The 18,954-nt window shown below is 42.1% G+C and overlaps 2 protein-coding genes across 3 annotated transcripts in view; one reads left to right on the top strand and one right to left on the bottom strand.

Moving 5' to 3' along the window:
* Positions 1-699: 699 nt before the first annotated feature.
* On the bottom strand, positions 700-8,202 carry KIF20A (kinesin family member 20A). Of its 2 annotated transcripts, XM_007461408.1 has the most exons (19): positions 8,022-8,202; positions 6,834-6,860; positions 6,771-6,779; positions 6,549-6,668; positions 5,830-5,968; positions 5,539-5,726; positions 5,323-5,452; positions 4,947-5,141; positions 4,723-4,834; positions 4,547-4,615; positions 4,184-4,327; positions 3,877-4,042; positions 3,602-3,766; positions 3,333-3,472; positions 3,088-3,190; positions 2,576-2,774; positions 2,240-2,331; positions 1,878-2,015; positions 705-1,254 (listed from the first exon to the last, which is right to left on the bottom strand). In XM_007461408.1, the coding sequence occupies exons 1-19, from the start codon at positions 8,184-8,186 to the stop codon at positions 937-939; spliced, it is 2,619 nt and encodes an 872-aa protein (XP_007461470.1). In that variant the 5' UTR covers positions 8,187-8,202; the 3' UTR covers positions 705-936. The 2 variants fall into 2 exon arrangements, with proteins under 2 accessions (XP_007461469.1, XP_007461470.1); XM_007461407.1 differs by having other exon boundaries at positions 700-1,254; positions 6,771-6,860.
* A 979-nt stretch (positions 8,203-9,181) lies between these two features.
* Positions 9,182-18,954, top strand: part of BRD8 (bromodomain containing 8) — a 20,008-nt gene continuing 10,235 nt past the window's right edge. The window contains 8 exon segments of the mRNA XM_007461406.1: positions 9,182-9,242; positions 10,319-10,415; positions 15,431-15,500; positions 16,821-16,870; positions 17,096-17,218; positions 17,332-17,412; positions 17,833-17,897; positions 18,555-18,691. Coding sequence (XP_007461468.1) covers positions 9,224-9,242; positions 10,319-10,415; positions 15,431-15,500; positions 16,821-16,870; positions 17,096-17,218; positions 17,332-17,412; positions 17,833-17,897; positions 18,555-18,691 — 642 coding nt within the window. The 5' untranslated portion in view covers positions 9,182-9,223.

The following is an 18,954-nucleotide window of genomic DNA, read 5'->3' as shown; positions in this document are numbered from 1 at the left end:
TTACAGAGTTTCATGGACATTTGGGTGTGATAACTTCTGTGATTGTATAGATAAAAATAAACTCTTAGAGTCGGTCTGTTTTAATAAATATTTTGCCATAATTGTCTCTCCCCCCCACCTCCACAAGAATTATTTTTTCTAGCCTTCATCTATTAGACTAGGTAAAAGTAATCATTCTTGCTATGCTCTTGGGAGAGTTTCAGGCCTGTGCTTGTGCATTCAGTAGGAGGTAATATGCTATGACTATAATGCCTGCTGTAATGAATTTGTACAGTAGATGCTATGGGTTATTCTGAGCTCAGGGCCCAGCCTTCCTTTATTTTTGTTCCAAAACAAGTTTGTTACCCATTCATCTCCTAATGTATGACACTTCATTTTATTTTATTTTATTTTTTTATGAATAACTTTTTTATTAACCTTTTAATCATTTAGTTAATTAACCTGTCTTTGTTTTTTTGTTTTTTTGTTTTTTGAACATCTTTATCGGTGACACTTCATTTTATATTAAGGAAGGTTTAGAATATCTAATGTCCCTTGAATTAATTTCTTACCAAGCTTTCTTGGGTTAGCTGTGCACCAGTTGCTGGTCTGCACTGCCATTCCTGTGCAAAGTTCCCAGGGGCCCGAATGATACTTGATTTTCAATTTTTCTGCCCATTTTATAATTTACTTCAATGATTATGCTAAATTTAGAATTCAAATTTAAAATGTGAACAATATCTTTATTTTAATATAACTTTTGTGTGCATAGAAACCATATAAGTAAAAAAGTGTAAGATTACATAGATGATTATATTACAAAAGGGAGAAAAACTAGTGTCTGAATATTGCATTCTGGATAGAGTTCCAGGTATATATATAGTAAAGCTTTAAAGAGACCTATTTCTTAAGCTGAGCAGCTGACCCACCTCAGGGCAATGCTCTGTCCTCACAACCTTAGTATTTTTTGCCAAAAGGCCCAGATTTGAGTAAAGGGGAGCACCGTGAGCGCAGGATCCGGGCATAAGGGCTGCAGTCTGTTGAGCTTTGGCAGGTGGGTGTTCGGGGCAATAAGTTACGAAGAAATGGTTTCTTCCCTGGGGGCTGTTGGTTTGGTTGCTGGTTTTCCTGGTTGGCACCGAGGCGCTTTTTGGTAGAAGCCTGGCCTTGGAGTTTCAGCACAGTATGATACTGCTCCGCAATGCATGCTGCCTTCTTCCGAAGGTCCAGTTTTACTAGCATCATGTTATTCTGCAGCTCAGCCAGGGTCTGATCCTAAGGAAGATGAACAAAGTTATAGAAAACATTTCTGTCTAATCTATTAGAGAAACAGGAGGGCAAGGTAATACTATCCACTACTAGTTACTAAAACTGCTTTTTATAAAGATTAACTTTATGGTCAGAGCTTTTAACTGAATAGGAGGGTATTTTCTTTAAGACCCAAACAAATAGCACTGAATAGAAGGACCTTTTCTAACACATCAGGTGGTATGAGCTTGAATGATTTTACTTAATCTCCAAGAGCCTCAGTTCCTAGGTATCAAATTAGCCTAGGATGGTATTTTTTTTTTTTACATTTGAATACATCTGGAATCAGGATGCATTTACTGATGACAGTGTCATAGCTTAATTGTTAGTGTTTTGTCTTACAATTAATTGTTTCTTATAATCTAAGCATCTTGGATGAAATATGATAGTATCTACCTCTCTAGGGTTGTCATAACAGAAAAAGCCTACAAATTACTTAACATAATGCCTTGTACTTAGTGAATGGTTATTTTGCAAGGAAGAGAAACTCCCCTCACTATAAGATTAACCTAAAAATCTTTACCTTTCTCTTTCTCATGTATACTCTGAAGTGGGCTGATGGGAGAAAGTGGTATATAGGCTTCCCTAACCTGTTTGATTAAGATGTCATCACATGTGGCCAAGGCTTGGCGAAGTCTTCCTGCTCCAGTGCTGTGGCAACAGGCTCTTTCTGCTGACTGGAGAGACTCACCAAGTTTCTGAAGCTCTGTCCGCAGCAGCCTTATATTCTGAAAAGGGAGGAGTAGGAACCAAATTGTGGCCAAGATCAACCAGTGATCTGGAGGAGTCGGAGAACCATTTGAAGAGAAGTAAAACTAGAAAGGCTAGTCATTTGAATGAGGTAGCCATTCTCTAGGACTGCAGAGAAAACATCTTGTCCTCATATGAACCAGGGATATAGTGTTGGAAATTGCCTTAGGTGAGAGCTTTGGTAATAGAGAAAGGTAATTACCTTCTGGCCCTCCTCTAACTTCTTGTCCACATCAACGATGAAGGGCTTGGCTGAGGGTGGTGGCTCTAACATTTTCTGATATTTCTGCAGCTCTGAGAGAAGGAAACAATAACATTACATGTGTAGGCTTTCTAGCCTTGGACTTATCTCTTTAACTGAATTAACAGTAGCTTGCAGGAAACATAACAAGTGATGCCATGTGCATCCTAGGATGAAAGGTCAGGGGGATGTAGCTTGGAGTTAAGGAAATTATGTTGGAGCTGGCACCAGAAGGCCCAAGTTTGAAGAACAGCTCTTCCCTGAAACTTATGCTTCCTGCCCTGTCTCCTTCCTCACCTTCAGTGGTGGAGTTTAGCTCTGCTTTGCATTGTTCCAGTTTAGCTTTAATCTCCTGGAGCTGCTGGGTGGAGGCAGAAGCCGCCAACCTTTGTGACCGCCGTAGGGACAGTTCAGACACTGATTGTTGATGGGCCACTGGCTGCTGTCTGGCTTCCTTCAAGAGAGCTTCTAGCTCTTCAATCTTCTCATCCCGCTCCTAAGAAGGAAGCAGAGAGCACAATTCCATTCAGAGTCAGATGAATCCTATAGGAATAGATGACTGAACAATGAACAAAAATTTCCATGATACATGGGCCTCAAAATCCTGTTTGTTAGCACTTACACCATTTCCTGGCCAAACTCTTAATCAATTAATCAAACATAGACTGACAAGTACAAAGCACTAAGGAGACTATAGAAAGGTGAATCACATATACCTACCCCTATGAGAGTTTATATAATCTGTTTATCTCAGGCAAGTGGCGATGGGAATCTGAGCAGCTAGTTGGGACTGGTTTAGGGCAACTCACCTGAAGTTCTTCTTGGTAAAAACTTGTCAGTGATTCCTTGAGGATCGTTAGTTTCTCTTCATACATTTCCTCTAGTAGTTCCTTTTGGGTGTCCAAATGTTCACTGCAAGAGGAGAAGAGAGAAGTGAGTGAAGATTCTGAGGAGTGAGCTTGGAGAGCAGATCTTGAGGCACTACTCCATCCTAGTCTCTGCTTCCCACCCTCAGGTCTAGGTGACAGAACAAAAGGGGTTACTTAGCTGGTACCTGCACCACTGTTCCCGTTGTTGCATCTGCTCCACCATCTCATTGCAAATTTCATCACGGAGCTGCATCTCCAGCCTCAACTTTTCCTGCCGTTCTTTCAAAAGCAGTGCTTTCATGGCTCCCACCACCTGTAGAAGCTCCTAGGAGGGAAACACAGGTCAGAGGTCACTAGAAGCCCATGCCTTAAAAAGGCACAGGCCCACCTGGAAGGTAGCATGGAAAATGTATAGCCATCAAGCTGCTGCACCAAAGCTTTCTTGCATTCTCACCTCCTTGCCATATGTGGAGATGTCAACTTCATTTTCAATATCATCATCAAGGCATGGGTCTGTTTTAGCTCCAGTCTCTAAGCTGGGAGATGCCCGCAGACTGTGTTCCTTGATGAATGAATGTAGCGATGGGAATCCCAGTTGCACAGGTGGAGCATGCACAAGCTAGTGAGGGGGAAAAATCTTAACTGAATCCATTACTAGTCCCTAGTAGCTTCCTTAAGTACAGGTACCAGCCCAAAGTGAGCACAGTCATCACACCTATAGCTTCTCACCTGGCTAGTAATGGCTGAGAACTTGGCCACATGAAGGGTCTCATCATAGGTAGATGCACAGGGATTCACATTGACAATCATGCAGGAGCGGCCTCGGCCTGTGAAGAAGCCTTGGAACACTCGAGTCAACTTGCTGTCACGGAAGGGAACCAGGTTCTGCTTTGACCTGGCAGGGAATCAGAGAATAGAGCTGTGAGCAGAACTCCAGCCCTTGGGGGTATCCTAGCACTAGCCCCAGTGATGACCAGGAAGTCTCTTAGCAAACAGTAGGGCTCCAGGCCATCCTGGCTTGCAGTGAAAAGCTTACCGGTTCTGCTGGTTTTGGCGCAGGGCAGTAATACAGCGGCCCAAGGTGTGCAGAGAAGTGTTAATGTTTCCTGCTTCCTTCAGGCGCTCACCACTCTTTTGATCTTTGCAGCGCTCGGAACCAGCCAGATCACAGAGTGATAACCTTGAATGATGGACAGGATCTGACATAAGGATCCCACATGTTATGAGCTTTCTAGCCCTTTGTATAGTTTTAGGGAGGGGAGGACCCATGAAGAATCTCTGTACCCAAGGAAGGAGAGCATGAATCTAACGGAAGTAATTCCCCTGAGGACCACTCTCATCCCCTCCCCCAATTACCATTTATGGCCAAGGACCCAAATTTCTAAATGGAAAAACTTACTCGCTAATCTTGGGGATTATATCCCCTTCCCCCTGAAGGTGCAGGATCCGGACTGAGAAGATGCTATGACTGGAAGTTAAGAAAGAGAAAAGTCACTGCATATCTTCTATGACCAGGTGGAGGACTAATGTTTCCTGGAACACATTGAAAGACAGGCTGACTCATAACCCACTAACCTGCGGCTGGAGTTCTGGTTCAGGTGGGTGCTGGCAAAGCTCTGGTTTTTACGACCCACTTTCAGGAGTTTCCAGGCCTCCTCAGCATCCTGAACATGAATCCAATTGAGATCTGAGAGGCCAAGGAAAGAAGGGCATACATAAGAGGGGAGCACCTAACTCTTTTCCTAGTGTCTCCCAAGGTCCCCTCCAGGGTTCATGCCAGCCTCCCTGCTTTCCCATACCTTTCACGTAGGGATTGCCATTCTGATCCTCACACAGCCGCAGTGTCTGCCTCTTGCGCTGCTGGCTATGTGGTTCTAACAGGTCATAAAGCAGTTCATTGTAGATCTCAAAGAAGGAGATCCAGATGGAGAAGCGAACATCTGCAGGGACACTTACTGGGGCAGTGTCTGGCTGTGCCCACTGGTGACTCGTTTCTGGGGAAGAAGCCAATGTACAGAGCATCAACTCAAGAGTAGTCCATCTCCCCTTTGGCCTGCAGGGGCCTCAGAAGGTGAAACTCAGGTTGCAACCTCTGGTCTGTACCCCTGGAAGTTTTGGGGAGTAGAGAATAAGTTCCTACTGTTACTTGGCACAGAGCCCAGTCATGGTACATACCATCCAGCTGGCTACTGCTAGTAAACTGACTGGTGGAGGAGAGCCCAGCAATGCCACTGTCAAAGCTGGTGCTGGTACCCATCCGACTTTCAATGTAGACATTCTTCTTCAAGGAGGTGGACAGCTCCTCCTGGAGGAGTCCAGGGATAACATAAGCACAAAACTTTCTGGAGATTTTGTCCCCCATCCCTGCCTCTGTGAACACCAACACTTTACCTCTTGGAGGCCTCCATTTAGCAGGGCCAGTTTCTTCAATTCCTCCTGCCAGATCTGCTTGCTGTCTAGCCACATTACCTCGTTGGAGAGCACAGGCTTCAGATCAGGTGTTGGATGAAGTTGGCCTTGGAGACTATTGAAAATCAGAGCCAGGGACCGGGGCAGGATCCCACCATCCTTGATGGTACCTGGAGGCATGTGAAAGGTGGACAGCTGTAGTAAGTGCTGTTCCCCAACTCAGAGCATCAAAAGGCAAAGACAGTCAGCAGTTCTGTGAGGCCTATTACTCACCTTGAATTGTGTGGGTTTTCCCTGAGTTGGTGACTCCATATGTATAGATGAGCCAGTTCTGTCCTTTAAGTACATCCTTGACCATCTCCTTCACAGTCAGGTTGAAGAAACATTCCTGGCCCACTTCTGGCCCAAAGATCTAGAGACACACCCAATTTCTCAGAGGCCCATCCTTCGTTTCCCACTTTCCTCTGTGCAGAGCCAGTAGAGATACATCCCTTCCTGGGTGGTTGGCTCTGGAGACTACTCAAGCAACTTCTTCCTGCATTGCTGCCAGCTGCTGCCTAAATACTCTCTGCCAGTTCATTTTTCATCCAAATCAACAAATACTTATGGAATGCTATCCACTAAGTCCAATGCTGCACACAAAATGGAACAACATAATGGTCACAAGCATGGGCTTGGGAGATAGATGGATCTAGACTCAAGTCCTAACTCTACCAATGACTAGCTACATGGCTTCAGCAACGTTATACTCACCGAGCCACAGTATCCTTACCAGGAAATTAGGGACAATGATGATAATAATAACAATAGAGTTGTTGGGAATTAATGCACATAAAGTACTCGACACACTGACTAGCACATAACAAGGGTCCCCCAGATTGTAGACCTGCATATATATGGAGTCACAGTCAAGTAAAAAGCTTTCCTTCTAAAGAGGGAATAAAGTTGCCCCTAGGTGTTGGTCCCTTGTTCACATGTCAGTAACTCCATACCTGGGAAAAGGTGAATCTGTGGGTGGCCTGTCCAATTCCTCGCTCATTGCTCTTCTGGGCAAAAGAGTCCTTGGGTGCCTGTAGGGCAAGGGTCTCTATATTCTCAATACGGACACAACCCTGAGAAGGGGGAAAACACAGTTGTCACAGAAGGAAACATTCCTGGGAACCTCTACTGTACTGTATCATTCCACCTTGAATCCTCCCTCCTCAGAAACTTACCTGATCCTCCTGTCGTTCTAACTCTGAAGATAACAAGGGCCTGACCCTCAGGTATACTTTCACCTTCTCTGTACTATCTTCAGATGGAACCTGTGGCAGAATTCCAGGCCAATATCACAGATTAATCTCAACAGTTACTTCTGAGCAGATGGGCAAATATAGCATATTTCCTGGGAATCATGCTAACACTACCTCTATTCCACCTCAAATGACTCTGTGCCATTACTTGGGTTTCATAATCATTCCAACCCACATGGAATTTTTCAGTACTTAATCACCCTTCCTTGTCTCTTCACTATCCTGAAAACTTGGCTTACCACAGATTATCTGAGTCAGAACTAGCTGACTGGTATGAAAATCTGTGTGTGATATAGCAAAATACAGTAGTTAAGCACCCTGGAGGCAGACTTACCTGAATTTGAGTCCCAATTCATCATTTAGTAACTATGAGATCTTGAACAAGTTCTTTAAATTCTTTTCACCTCAGTTTCCTCATCTATAGAGTGGGGTTAATAATAGCACCCACCATATTCACTCAACAGATATTTAGAGATCTGTCTACTCTGGCCCAGAAATTCTAAGAGCTCTGGTAGTCCACAGTGAAGAACAAGACTCCTGCTCTCATGAAAATTCTACAAAAGGGGAGACTTCTGAGTAGAGTTGTTCTCAACCATGGCCATTTCCCTTTCAAGGGACATTTAGTAATGTCAGGACAGGTTTCCTGGTTGTCACAAATGGTAAGCAGCTACTGACATCTAGTGGGTAGAGGCCAGGAATGCTGCTTAACGTTTTACAACGCACAGGACGGCCCTGTATAACAAAGAATTATCTGGCCCCAAATATCAATAATGCTGCAGCTGAGAAACCTCAGCTCAGCAGTAAGAAAGGCTCCTTAAATGGAAGCTGTGGTTGATATTAAAACCTGAATGTACATTCCACCTACTTAATGGCAATATGACCTTGTGCAAATTATTTAAAACGTCTGGGACTCATGGCGAAGGAGACACAATTGCCTTCCCTCATAGGATTAACTGAGAGTATGCATTTGAGGATGTTTCATTAATGCAATGCAATTAATAGTTTTCTTATGGACACACAACTGTACATTTTTTACTTGTTATGCTCTTAATTTTGAGTTGATCCCTCAAACCCTAGGATTGCTGGATTTTTTACCTCATGCTACTCTGTATGGACAACTAGTAGGCTGAAGATATCACTTTCTGTCCCCAAGCCACTCTTCAACTCCTTTACCTGCTGCTTGTCTTCCAGGGAGGAGGAGATGACAGAGCAGTCTGACAGCAGGTCCTTGCGTACCACAGATCCCAAATCTGCAGCTGTGGACTCAAACATGGGGGAGACTACGACCTCCTCATCCGACAGCAAGCCGGCTGGTGGAGAAAGGATCCCTTGCGACATTTCAGCAAGGGGCAGTTTAGGTCTAAAAAGAGAAAAGAGTGGGTAGAGAGGAGAACCTTAAGGGATAAAAGGGGCGGCAAATTCTGGGTAAGAAACAATTCCCTGGCCCCAGGACAATCTAGTCTCGCTGCCTGAATTCTTACTCCCTTTTCCCTTAAACTACCAGCAAAGGGGAAGGGAATGAGAGAAAGAGTTAATCATTTAATCCAATCTGAGGGAGCATTTCGGACTGCGAACAAGAATGAACAGATATCCGGCTCCGAAAGCATAAGGCCACGCTCCAAGTAGGGTGCCTCGCTCAACGGTGTCGTGGAGGCGGTGTCAATAGCCCTAGGCTCCTGCTCCAACCTCGCCCCCCAGGCCCACAGTGAGGACAGTGGTATTAAGAAAAAAAGGGATGGCGGCAGTTCCGCTTTCTGAAAGCCGAATCCACCAGGGCAAAAGCAAGTACCTCAGCTGGGCTCAAGCACAGCCGCACACTCACCCGAAGACGCCACACTTCTACGGTACCGGCTCACTCTCACTCCGCGGCCGAACCTGGACTTTCCTAGCCTGAGAGCACAACTCCGCCCACGAGGTGCACCTTTGTTACTGATACAATGTTTTAAATTACGCGCTGCTTTCGTTCAGCGAATCAGATAGCGAAATCTGCATCTACCAATCGGCGCAAGGGGGCGGGCGAGACCGGGAAACTGCTACGGCTTGACCTCTCTGCTCTAATGCAGAACGGGTTACCAACTGTCGGAGTTTGGAGTTGGGCCCCCTGGAACTCCGGTTTATCAGTTTTTCTTGAACCCTAGGCATTTCTTTTCTAAGAAGCCTAACGGCAATCCTTAGGCTTCAGTTGCCATCCTCTCACAGGAGACCTAGTTTAGGGCGCTTGTTCATCCTGGGGTGGGGGTGGGGTGGGGTGGGGTGGGGACTACATTTCCCATGACGCATCACGAACAAACACCGGAACTCGATTTCCCAGAATCCCGCGAGCTTTAGCCCTACCAGACGGTCTTCCTTCAGGGGTTGGAGACTTCGGGGCCAAGATGGCGGCAGGAACGGGCAGTAAGTAATTTCGCTGTTCTTGTGTGGAAGGTGTTTGTAGAGCCAAGGCCAGGCAACAGATTTCTGTCACACTCTTGGAGAGTAGGAGCAATGATTTGCCTGAGGGCCCAGGGCTGTCAAAGACCTGCGCTCGACCGGCGTTGTGAAGGCCAACGGTTGGGGGCCTAGAAGCGTAGAGTCTTGTGTTTCAGTAAGGCCGCGGAGTTTTGAGAGAAGCACTTCAGGGAGTTTTTGTATGTTTGGGCGCCCCGCGGTGTGAGAGGGAAAAAGGTTCCTCAGAGGCTCGGGCGTGTGGGCAGACATGTTGTCCACACAACAGCTATATGGAATGGCCGGCGTCTCAGAGTCGTTTTCTGACGAACGTTTCTGAGGCCTGTACTCACAAAGAAATGGGGTATCTTAACCGTGAGCTTTCTCTGCCACTGGGGGAAAATTGCATTTCATGCATCTCAGCCATTTCCCCCTGTTTCACGGAGTGAAAAGGTCTTTTAGGCCCAGCAGCTAAAGGGTAGTGGGTGTTCCTGAGAGAAGTAAACAAGTTTATGCTAAGAAGGAGGTGGGGCAGTGCGGGGTGGGGTGTGGGGGGGTTGGCCGCTCGGAATCCTGGGAAATAGCCCTTGCGTCCAAATTGGAATAAAGCATTCTTGTTTGGCTACGCCGCGGGGCATGCAGGGCCTTGGTTCCCCCCCATCCGGGATCCAACCCATGTCTCCTGCAGTGGAAGTACAGAGGCTTAACCACTGGACCGCCAGGGAAGTCCCTGGAATAAAGCATTCTTAAAACTGGGTCTCTGGGGAGAACTGCGATAAATTAATGACTCTTTTTTAAAAAAAAACATAGAGTAACCATGGCATTTGAAGAAAAAATGTTTTGCCATATACTCAGTGCAGTTCTCATGCAATGAATAGGCATCACCCTAGTGGTGGTGTTTACTAGAGAGGTGAAAATCAAGATTTGGTGATAGTGGCTCACTTTGTCCTTACAGGTTGGGATGTTCTCTGTTAGGCTTTTAGTCCTCCCTTTGGGGCTTAGAATTAGTGTCTCAGTGGTTGTCTCCAAGTCTTCTCTCCTTTCAGAACATAAGCTGCTGAGTACTGGCCCTACAGAGCCATGGTCCATCCGAGAGAAGCTGTGTTTAGCGTCTTCCGTAATGAGGAGTGGAGATCAAAATTGGTAAGGTGTCTAGGATATCTGCTTTCTTGGGTATTAGAAACTGTTGGGTATTTTTTTTTATACCGGTGGATTCCAATAGTTAACCTTTAAGCAGCATTTGTTTTTTTAACAGCTTTATTGAGATATAGTTCACATACCATAAAATTAACCCAGTATATTCATAGAATTTAGTATATTTGGAATTGTAAGACCGTCACTAGAGTCTAATTTTAGAACATTTTAAATACCCCTGAAAGAAGCCTCTTATCCCTTAGTAGTTATTCTACAGTCTCCTCTTTACCTCTCTAACATCTCCCCTCCCCCTTCCCCACCAGCCACTCATCTACTTTGTCTCTCTATAGATAACTTACTTTGGACATTTCATGTAGATAGAATCATATAGTTTGTGGTTGTCTGTGACTGGCTTCTTTCACTTAGCATAGTGCTTTCAAGGTTCATTCATGTTGGAGTATGTATCAGTACTTTATTCCTTTTTTTTTTAGTATTATTTGGCTGCATTAGGTCTTAGTTGCAGCATGTGGGATCTTTCATTGTAGCATGCGGGATCTTTTGTTGTGGCGCGCGGGCTTAGTTGTCCCGCAGCACATGGGATCTTAGTTCCCTGACCAGGGATCAAACCCTCGTCCCCTGCATTGGAAGGCAGATTCTTAGCCACTGGACCACCAGAGAAGTCCCCTTTATTCCTTGTTTTGATTAAATAATAGTCCCTTGTGTGGGTATGCCACATTTTGTTTACCATTTGTCAGTTGATGAACATTTGGGTTGTTTCCATTTTTCTGACTATTATAATTAATGCTGCTATGAACATTTGTGTACAAGATTGTGCAGATATGTTTCCAGTTGTCTTGAAAGAGTGGAATTGCTAGATCATATTGTAATTCTCTATTCAACTTTTTGAGGAACTGCCAAACTAGAAAGTGGCCCCACTGTTTGACATTCCCACCAGCAATAAATGAGGGCCCCAATTTCTCTGCATGCTTGACAACATTTATTGTTGTCTTTTTTCATTATAGCTGTACTAATGAGTATGAAATGGTATCTCATTGTGGTTTTGATTTGCGTTTCCCTGATGACCAGTAGTGTTGTTGAGCATGTTTTCGTGTTCTTATTGGCCATTTGTATGTCTTTTTTGTAAAAATGTCTGCTCAGATCCCTTGGATTATTTTTCATTATTGAGTTTTAAGATTCTTTATAAATTCTGGACACAAATCCCTTGTTAGATGATTTGCAAATATTCTGTTTTGTGTGTTGCCTTTCTTTGGTATTGTTGATATCTGTTGGTATTGTTTACAGCACAAAAGTTTTTAGTTTTGATACAAGTTTATTTTTTCTTCTGTTTCTTGTGCTTTTGGTGTCATAGCTAAGAAACTGTTTACGTCTATATTTTCTTCTAACAGCTTTCAACTCTCCACATTTAGGTCTTTGATCCATTTTGAGTTAATTTTTGTGTAGGTTGTAAAGCAGGAGTCTGTTTTGCATGTAGGTATGCAACTGTCCCAGGACTCAGTATTTGTTGAAAACATTATTCTTTCCCTTTGAATTGCCTATTGAATTGTCTTAGCACTCAGTATTTCTTTTAAGTACCAGAAAATAGGACTGTGTGTGGTTTCCAATCTTTTTTGCTACCAGGACATACGCTTTTATTTTTAACATTAGTCCTTCCCCGCCCCCCCGCCCCCTCCCTCTTTTTTCCCTCAGGATCTAAGGACACCTTTTAATTGTCTTAAGTGTTCAGATTACTTAATATACAAATTTGCATTTGTATGGTATATTTCTACTACTTTAACCATTCAAATGAGTTTACCAAAGCACCATTGCTGGTCACACTTAGCACTTATACAATTTTATGTTTTTTTTGTTTTGTTTTGTTTTGTTTTCGGTACGCGGGCCTCTCACTGTTGTGGCCTCTCCCGTTGCGGAGCACAGGCTCCGGACGCGCAGGCCCAGCGGCCATGGCTCATGGGCCCAGCCTCTCCACGGCATGTGGGATCTTCCCGGACCGGGGCACGAACCCATGTCCCCTGCATCGGCAGGCGGACTCTCAACCACTGCGCCACCAGGGAAGCCCCTTTATGTATTTTTCAAATAAGTTTTCAAAGATGAAACCAGGATCTTCCAGGTAGCAACTGTTCTCGAGCTGGTAAATCCTGCGACAAAATGAAGCACACTAATTTGGTAAATCTCAGATTGAACTTAAATATAACTCAAATATAAACTGAACTCATTTTTAAACAAAATACCAAGTAAACTGAATTGAAATAGAATCTAATCTGTATATTTTCTTACATTTTTATATAAAAAATAGTAGAACACTTAAGTAAAACTTTAAAATTTTAAATTGTATTTATATTTTGAGGAGGTACTTAAGTCATAAGGTTCAAAATTCAAAATGGTTGGGACTTCCCTGGTGGCTCACTGGTTAAGAATCCGCCTGCCAATGCAGGGGACACGGGTTTGAGCCCTGGTCCGGGAAGATCCCACGTGGCGCGGAGCAACTAAGCCTGTGCACCACAACTACTGAGCCTGTGCTCTAGAGCCTGTGAGCCACAACTACTGAGACCGTGTGCCACAACTACTGAAAACTGCGCACCTAGAGCCCATGCTCCGCAACAAGAGAAGCCACCACAGTGAGAAGCCTGTGCACTGCAACGAAGAGTAGCCCCCACTCGCCGCAGCTAGAGAAAGCCCGCATGCAGCAATGAAGACCCAAAGAAGCCAAAAATAAGTGAAGAAATAAATAAAAATTAAAAAAAAAATGGTACACAGTGTTGTCCTCCCATCACTGTATCTTATCTCCCAGGGTTAGCAGTTTCTTGTGTGTTTCTCTGCCATTAAATTTGTATACATGAACAAATAAATATTTTCTTTTCCCCCCTCTTTTTTAAACACAACTGGTTATATATTGTGCACAGTGTTCTTTACCTTGTCACTGCTACTTTTTTTTTCTTTAACTTAGTACTGTATCTTATAGACCCTTGTATATTTTCATATGAAGATCTAGCTCATTTTTTTTAGCAGCTGTGTGATATTGTTTTATGCAGTACCATAATTTATTTAACTAGAACTCTGTTGATGGACATTTGCTAATATAAATATAGCCTTTAATAGTTATGTATGAATTGTATCTAAGATAAACTGAAAGTAGAATTACTGAGTCAAAGAATATATACGTTTATAAAATTTGGTAAGTATTTCAAATTGCCCTACTCAGCGATTTGTTTCAATTTATACTCCCATTGGTAATATGTCATAGTACCTGTTTTTCTATGGCCTGGTTCATAGAATGTGGTGTTATGTATTTTTGATCTTTGGCAGTATAAGATCAAACTTTGAAATAGTTCTCATATCTTTCATTTGCATCTATCCTATGATGAGTGAAGTTAAGTATCTTCTTGTGTTGAAGAGCCACTTTTATTTCCTTTTCTGTAAACTGCTTTTTCCTGTTTTTCTATTTGACTATTAGTCTTTCTCTTTGACTGGGGGTTGGGGGGTGGGGATGGCTCCTTATATATTAGGGAGATTAGCCATTTGTCTATTTTGAGGTGCATTTTTTTAAACCACTTTGCTAAATGTAATATTTTTACATGAAGAGTTTTAAAATGTAGTTTATTAATAATTTTCTCTTATAGCTCCTGGATTTTGTGACATAATTAGAAAGTTCTTCCCTAGTCTGAGGTTATAAAATCTCCTTTGATTTCTTCTAGTACTTGTATGGTTACATTTTTTGAAATATATAAATCTTTGATCGATTTGGGGGCTTTTCTTGGTATAAAGAAAGGTAATTTATGGATCAAACTTTATTTTTTGCTGATAGCTAGCCACATAACAATGTTAAAGTAAATTTTTTTTTTTTTTTTTTTTTTTTTTTTTTTGTGGTACCCGGGCCTCTCCCTGTTGTGGCCTCTCCCGTTGCGGAGCACAGGCTCCAGACGCGCAGGCTCAGCAGCCATGGCTCACGGACCCAGCCGCTCCGTGGCATGTGGGATCTTCCCGGACCGGGGCATGAACCCGTGTCCCCTGCATCGGCAGGCGGACTCTCAACCACTGCGCCACCAGGGATAAAGTAAATTTTTTATAAAAGAAAAAACTCTGAAACCATTATCCCAACACAAAATTCAAAACTTTTTTGTTTTTAAAGTTGTGAAATACTTCAGCCACATAGAAAAGTAGGGAGAGTAATACAGAGTGCCCATGTATCTGGTACCTGCATTTAAGAAATCTTAATATTTTGTTATGTTTCCTTCAGATCATTTTAAAGAAATAGACACAGTTGAAGCCCCTTCACGCTCTTGCATCAAACCATTTCAGTCTATTTTCATTTTTGCCTGTTTCTTCCTTTGTCTTTATACCTGTAACTTTAAAAAAAAGTCATATGAATGCATCATAGCAGAAAATTGTGTCACCTTTTTTCAGTTAATATTATGTTATAAATACATTCTGTATCACCATGTATTTTATATTTCGTAGTTATTTTTATGGGTTGTTTAATATTTTCTAGAGGTGAAGTGCCATAAGTTAAACATCCTCTTGCAGGCATTTAGGAAAAACCTAACTGTTCATCAGTCTGGTCAAGTCTACATGGTGCTTTCTTCCTGGTGCTTGCTTCTTTTGTTATTTTCTTATATTCCTAAGAGTTGTATTAATAGATCAAAAGATAACTTTTGGGGGGCTGGAATATTTTACAGATTGCTTCCCAAATGACAGATGTTTTCTGAAAGAACCAAGATCAACATAAAAATATTTTCCCAAATGAACAGGAATGATACTTTACTAGGTCCTAATAGCTTCACTTCACTCAGGAAATAACATCATGTAGGAAAACTGTTTAGCAATGACGCTTTCCCTCTAAAATGACTTTTCAGTAGCTGTGTCATTTTCCATAGTCACATATTGCAGAATATTTCCCAGTGACAATTTTTTACTCCATAGTTTATACTCTAAACCTTGAACTCTCAGTATACCTTCTCTCTTTTTTTTTCAATTTGGTATGTGATAAGGCTTTTCTAATTTTGTAGGGTATCAGTTAGCAGAGCAATCAAGCCCTTTGCAGAACCTGGCCGCCCTCCAGACTGGTTCTCTCAAAAAGTAAGTTCCCAAGTAAGCGTTCTTTTAGAGCACCTTTTGAGATGTGAAGTGGGTTCCCTTCCAGGTCCTGCCTTTTTTCTTTTTGGTCTTATTTAAGTATCTTATTTATTTGTTCTTATGTTTATTTCTTTTTTTAATTTTACTGAAGTATAGTTGACTTACAATGTTGTGTTAATTTCTGCTGTACAGCAAAGTGATTCAGTTATACATGCATATATTCTTTTTCATATTCTTTTCCATTATGGTTTATCACAGGATATTGAATATTGTTCCCTGTGCTATACAAAAGCACCTTGTTGTTTATCCATCCTGTATATTATAGTTTGCATCTGCTAATCCCAAACTCCCCATCCTTTCCTCCCCCACACCCCCTTCTCCTTGGTAACCACAAGTCTGTTATCTCTGTCTGTGAATATCTTCTTTATCCATTCACTTGTCGATGGATATTTAGGTTGTTTCCATGTCTTAGCTTGGCTATTGTAAATAGTGCTGCTATGAACATAGGGTTGCATGTATCTTTTCAAATTACAGTTTTGTCTGGATATATGCTCTGGAGTGGGATTGCTGGATCATATAGTAGTTTTTGTTTTTTGAGGAATCTCTGTGCTGTTTTCTTCAGTGGCCGCACCAATTTACATTCCCACCAACAGTGTTAGAGGGTTCTCTTTTTCTCCACATCCTCTCCAACATTTATTATTGGTAGACTTTTTAATGATGGCCATTCTGACCAGTGTTACCAGGTCCTACCATTTTAATCACAAGGCTTTTGTACCATGAATAGTTTGAGAATACTTTTCCTTTTTCTCAATATTTGCCGGTCCATCCATGTATGCCCACACTATTAAAACTATTCTTGTCAGCGTAGCACAACAGTTAAAAGACCAGTCTTGTACATTAGATGGATCTGGGTTTAATATGACTCCACTTGAAAACTTTGAACCATGAGCCTCAGTTTCCTGATTTGTAAAATAGGGATAAAAGTTGATTCAGGATTGTTGAAAATATTTAGTTGAGGTAATACCTAGAAAGCATTTAGCACAGTGCCTTGCATACGGTAACTACTCAGTAGATATTAAGTATAAATATTGGCTCGTAGCTTGTCTTTCCTCAAATAGACAAACTCCAGGCCAGAAGACTCCCTTTTCTGTGTTATGGTATTGATTATTTTGAACTGATTTGATTGCAAAGTAATTTGTCCTCCTAGAAGCTACTCCTACCTTAAATATAGCTCCCCTGTCTAAACCTTAGTCTAATATGTTGAAACTTTGAAAGGTCATTCCTTTTTAGGCTTGCTCATCATATTTTCACTTTTTTCCATAGCATTGTGCTTCCCAGTACTCAGAGCTCCTAGAGACCACTGAGACCCCAAAGTGAGTACAAAGCCAGGCACTTGAGCCAAATCTCTTTAGTGGAGAATATTTACTGTGGAAGTCTGGTTTTTTTATGTTTATATCATAGTGTGATAAAAGTTAGAAGTTATCTCTGGTTAGATGTTGGAGAAGGCTCAAAGAAAGCAAGTGGGAGTAGGAAAAAATGTTCTCTTATTCAAGTGTGGTTTTCTTTTTGTTTTGTTTTGTTTTTAAATTTTTCCATAGACGGAAACGGGGTGAAAAGGGAGAAGTGGTAGAAACTGTTGAAGATGTCATTGTTCGGAAACTGACTGCTGAGCGAGTTGAGGAACTAAAGAAAGTGATAAAGGAAACCCAGGAAAAATATAGGTACTTATCAGAGAATGCAAAATGGTTGGGAGAGGCAAATCGGGCTGGCTTATACTAGTCAGAATTTTTAAAATAGATTAAAAAACCCAGTCTACCTACCTCTCATCCTACAGACGGCTGAAAAGAGATGCAGAACTAATTCAAGCTGGGCACATGGACAGCAGACTGGATGAGCTTTGCAATGACATTGCGATGTGGGTTATATTATACTGTTCTTCCATGTGTACTCCTTTTTCTCTTTTTATCCTCTTTATTTCTTAAGTAATCTGGCTTATTTCCTACATCTGCCATCCCTTTAGACTTGAGAGGTTCTGGAAAGGGAAAGCTGCAGAGTGGCCTGGTGGCTGGGAGGGGGTAGTGAGTCCTAGAAGGTAATGTGATAGAATATTTCAGTGTGAGAACATAACTTAGTTCTAACTTAAAAGTGGCTCTAGTTTGCCTGGGTAAAGAACTGGTAGTTAGGCAGTATACTCAAAATTCCCTATTTTGCTGATAAAGATTTATTTTTTAGGTTTTTCCTCTAGAAAGTGCTAGCTTGGCAAAAAAATTTCCCTGTGAGCGCACTGTGAAGGAGCTACAGCCGGCTAGGATCTAACCCTTATTTTCCTCTTTAGGAAAAAGAAATTGGAGGAAGAGGAGGCTGAAGTAAAGAGGAAGGCTACGGATGCGGCTTATCAGGGTAAGGTGAACCTAGTGACTGTTTAACAATTTGACTATACACTACTGCCTGACGATGACAGTTGAAGACTGTTTGTTAACACAGAATCTACTGATTCCAATTGCATGCTTTTCTCTGTCATCTTCTCTTCTACTAGAATAAAAACGTCCCTTTATGTCCAGGAAGAAACTCTTAGAAAGTGAGCTCTGATGAGATCTCACTAGACCTTGTGTTCTTTTAAGACACAAAAGCCTGATAATAACATATTGAACATAAACAAGGTTTTAGAAGTCAAAGCCTGTAAAAAGATTGAGAATAACTTAGTCATTGGATAAGGGGAGGAACTTCAGCATTTGTAATTCTAGGAATACATGCTTTGAGCCACTGAGGTCTTTCCCTCTTGTTAAAAGCAGAATCTTAAGATGTTGAAGAGGATATTGAGGGATGTTTAAACTACTTTCCTACTCCAAGGACCTTTAGGGTACACAAGTTTGCTTAGGGTGAGAATTGCTCATAGGAAAAATTAGGCTAAAAACTTGTAAAGAAAGCTTTCTAATCCAGATTCTTAATGCTGCCTTAGTAATGTAACATCCCTATTTGTCCTTTATTATATAATAGCAGAGTCTAGCTTTATTTATTTAATCTTGAAGACAGAAATTGTTCTTTTGTATGTTCTAGCCCGTCAAGCAGTAAAAACACCCCCTCGGAGGTTACCTACTGTGATGGTTCGCTCTCCTATAGATTCTGCCTCCCCAGGAGGTGATTATCCACTTGCTGACTTGACTGCAACCGCTATGGAAGAGGCCACCTCTGGGGTGAGTATATTTCCACCCACAGGAATTGATCAGCAAAGGGGCAGTAAGCCAGCAGAGAGCTGAGTGATGAGGAAACACCACTTTTGGCTTAGAGGCAATTTCCTCTCTTGATCTGAATTCTAAAGACATAATTTACCATGTTTTGTGCTCTATACGATAAGAATGGACCTAAAAACATTGAGGCTTTTGACATTTTTAGAGATAGGTAAAAGACTGACTTAAGGAATTACTTGTAAGTGTACTGGTCGTACGAAATTCCTGCT

Source organism: Lipotes vexillifer, unplaced genomic scaffold (genome assembly GCF_000442215.2).
Source record: "Lipotes vexillifer unplaced genomic scaffold, Lipotes_vexillifer_v1.1 scaffold217, whole genome shotgun sequence".
Lineage (NCBI taxonomy): Eukaryota > Metazoa > Chordata > Mammalia > Artiodactyla > Lipotidae > Lipotes > Lipotes vexillifer.
The sequence above is the reverse complement of the archived record's forward strand: the minus strand, read 5'-3'. Positions and strand labels throughout refer to the sequence as shown.

Coding starts and splice junctions, on each gene's coding strand:
- KIF20A (XM_007461407.1), bottom strand. CDS start 8,186: ATGTCGCAAGGGATCCTTTCTCCACCAGCCGGCTTGCTGTCGGATGAG. Junction 5,727..5,829: donor GAAAACCCACACAATTCAAG/GTGAGTAATAGG, acceptor ACATGCCTCCAG/GTACCATCAAGGATGGTGGG. Junction 2,332..2,575: donor GCTAAACTCCACCACTGAAG/GTGAGGAAGGAG, acceptor TCCTTCTCTCAG/AGCTGCAGAAATATCAGAAA.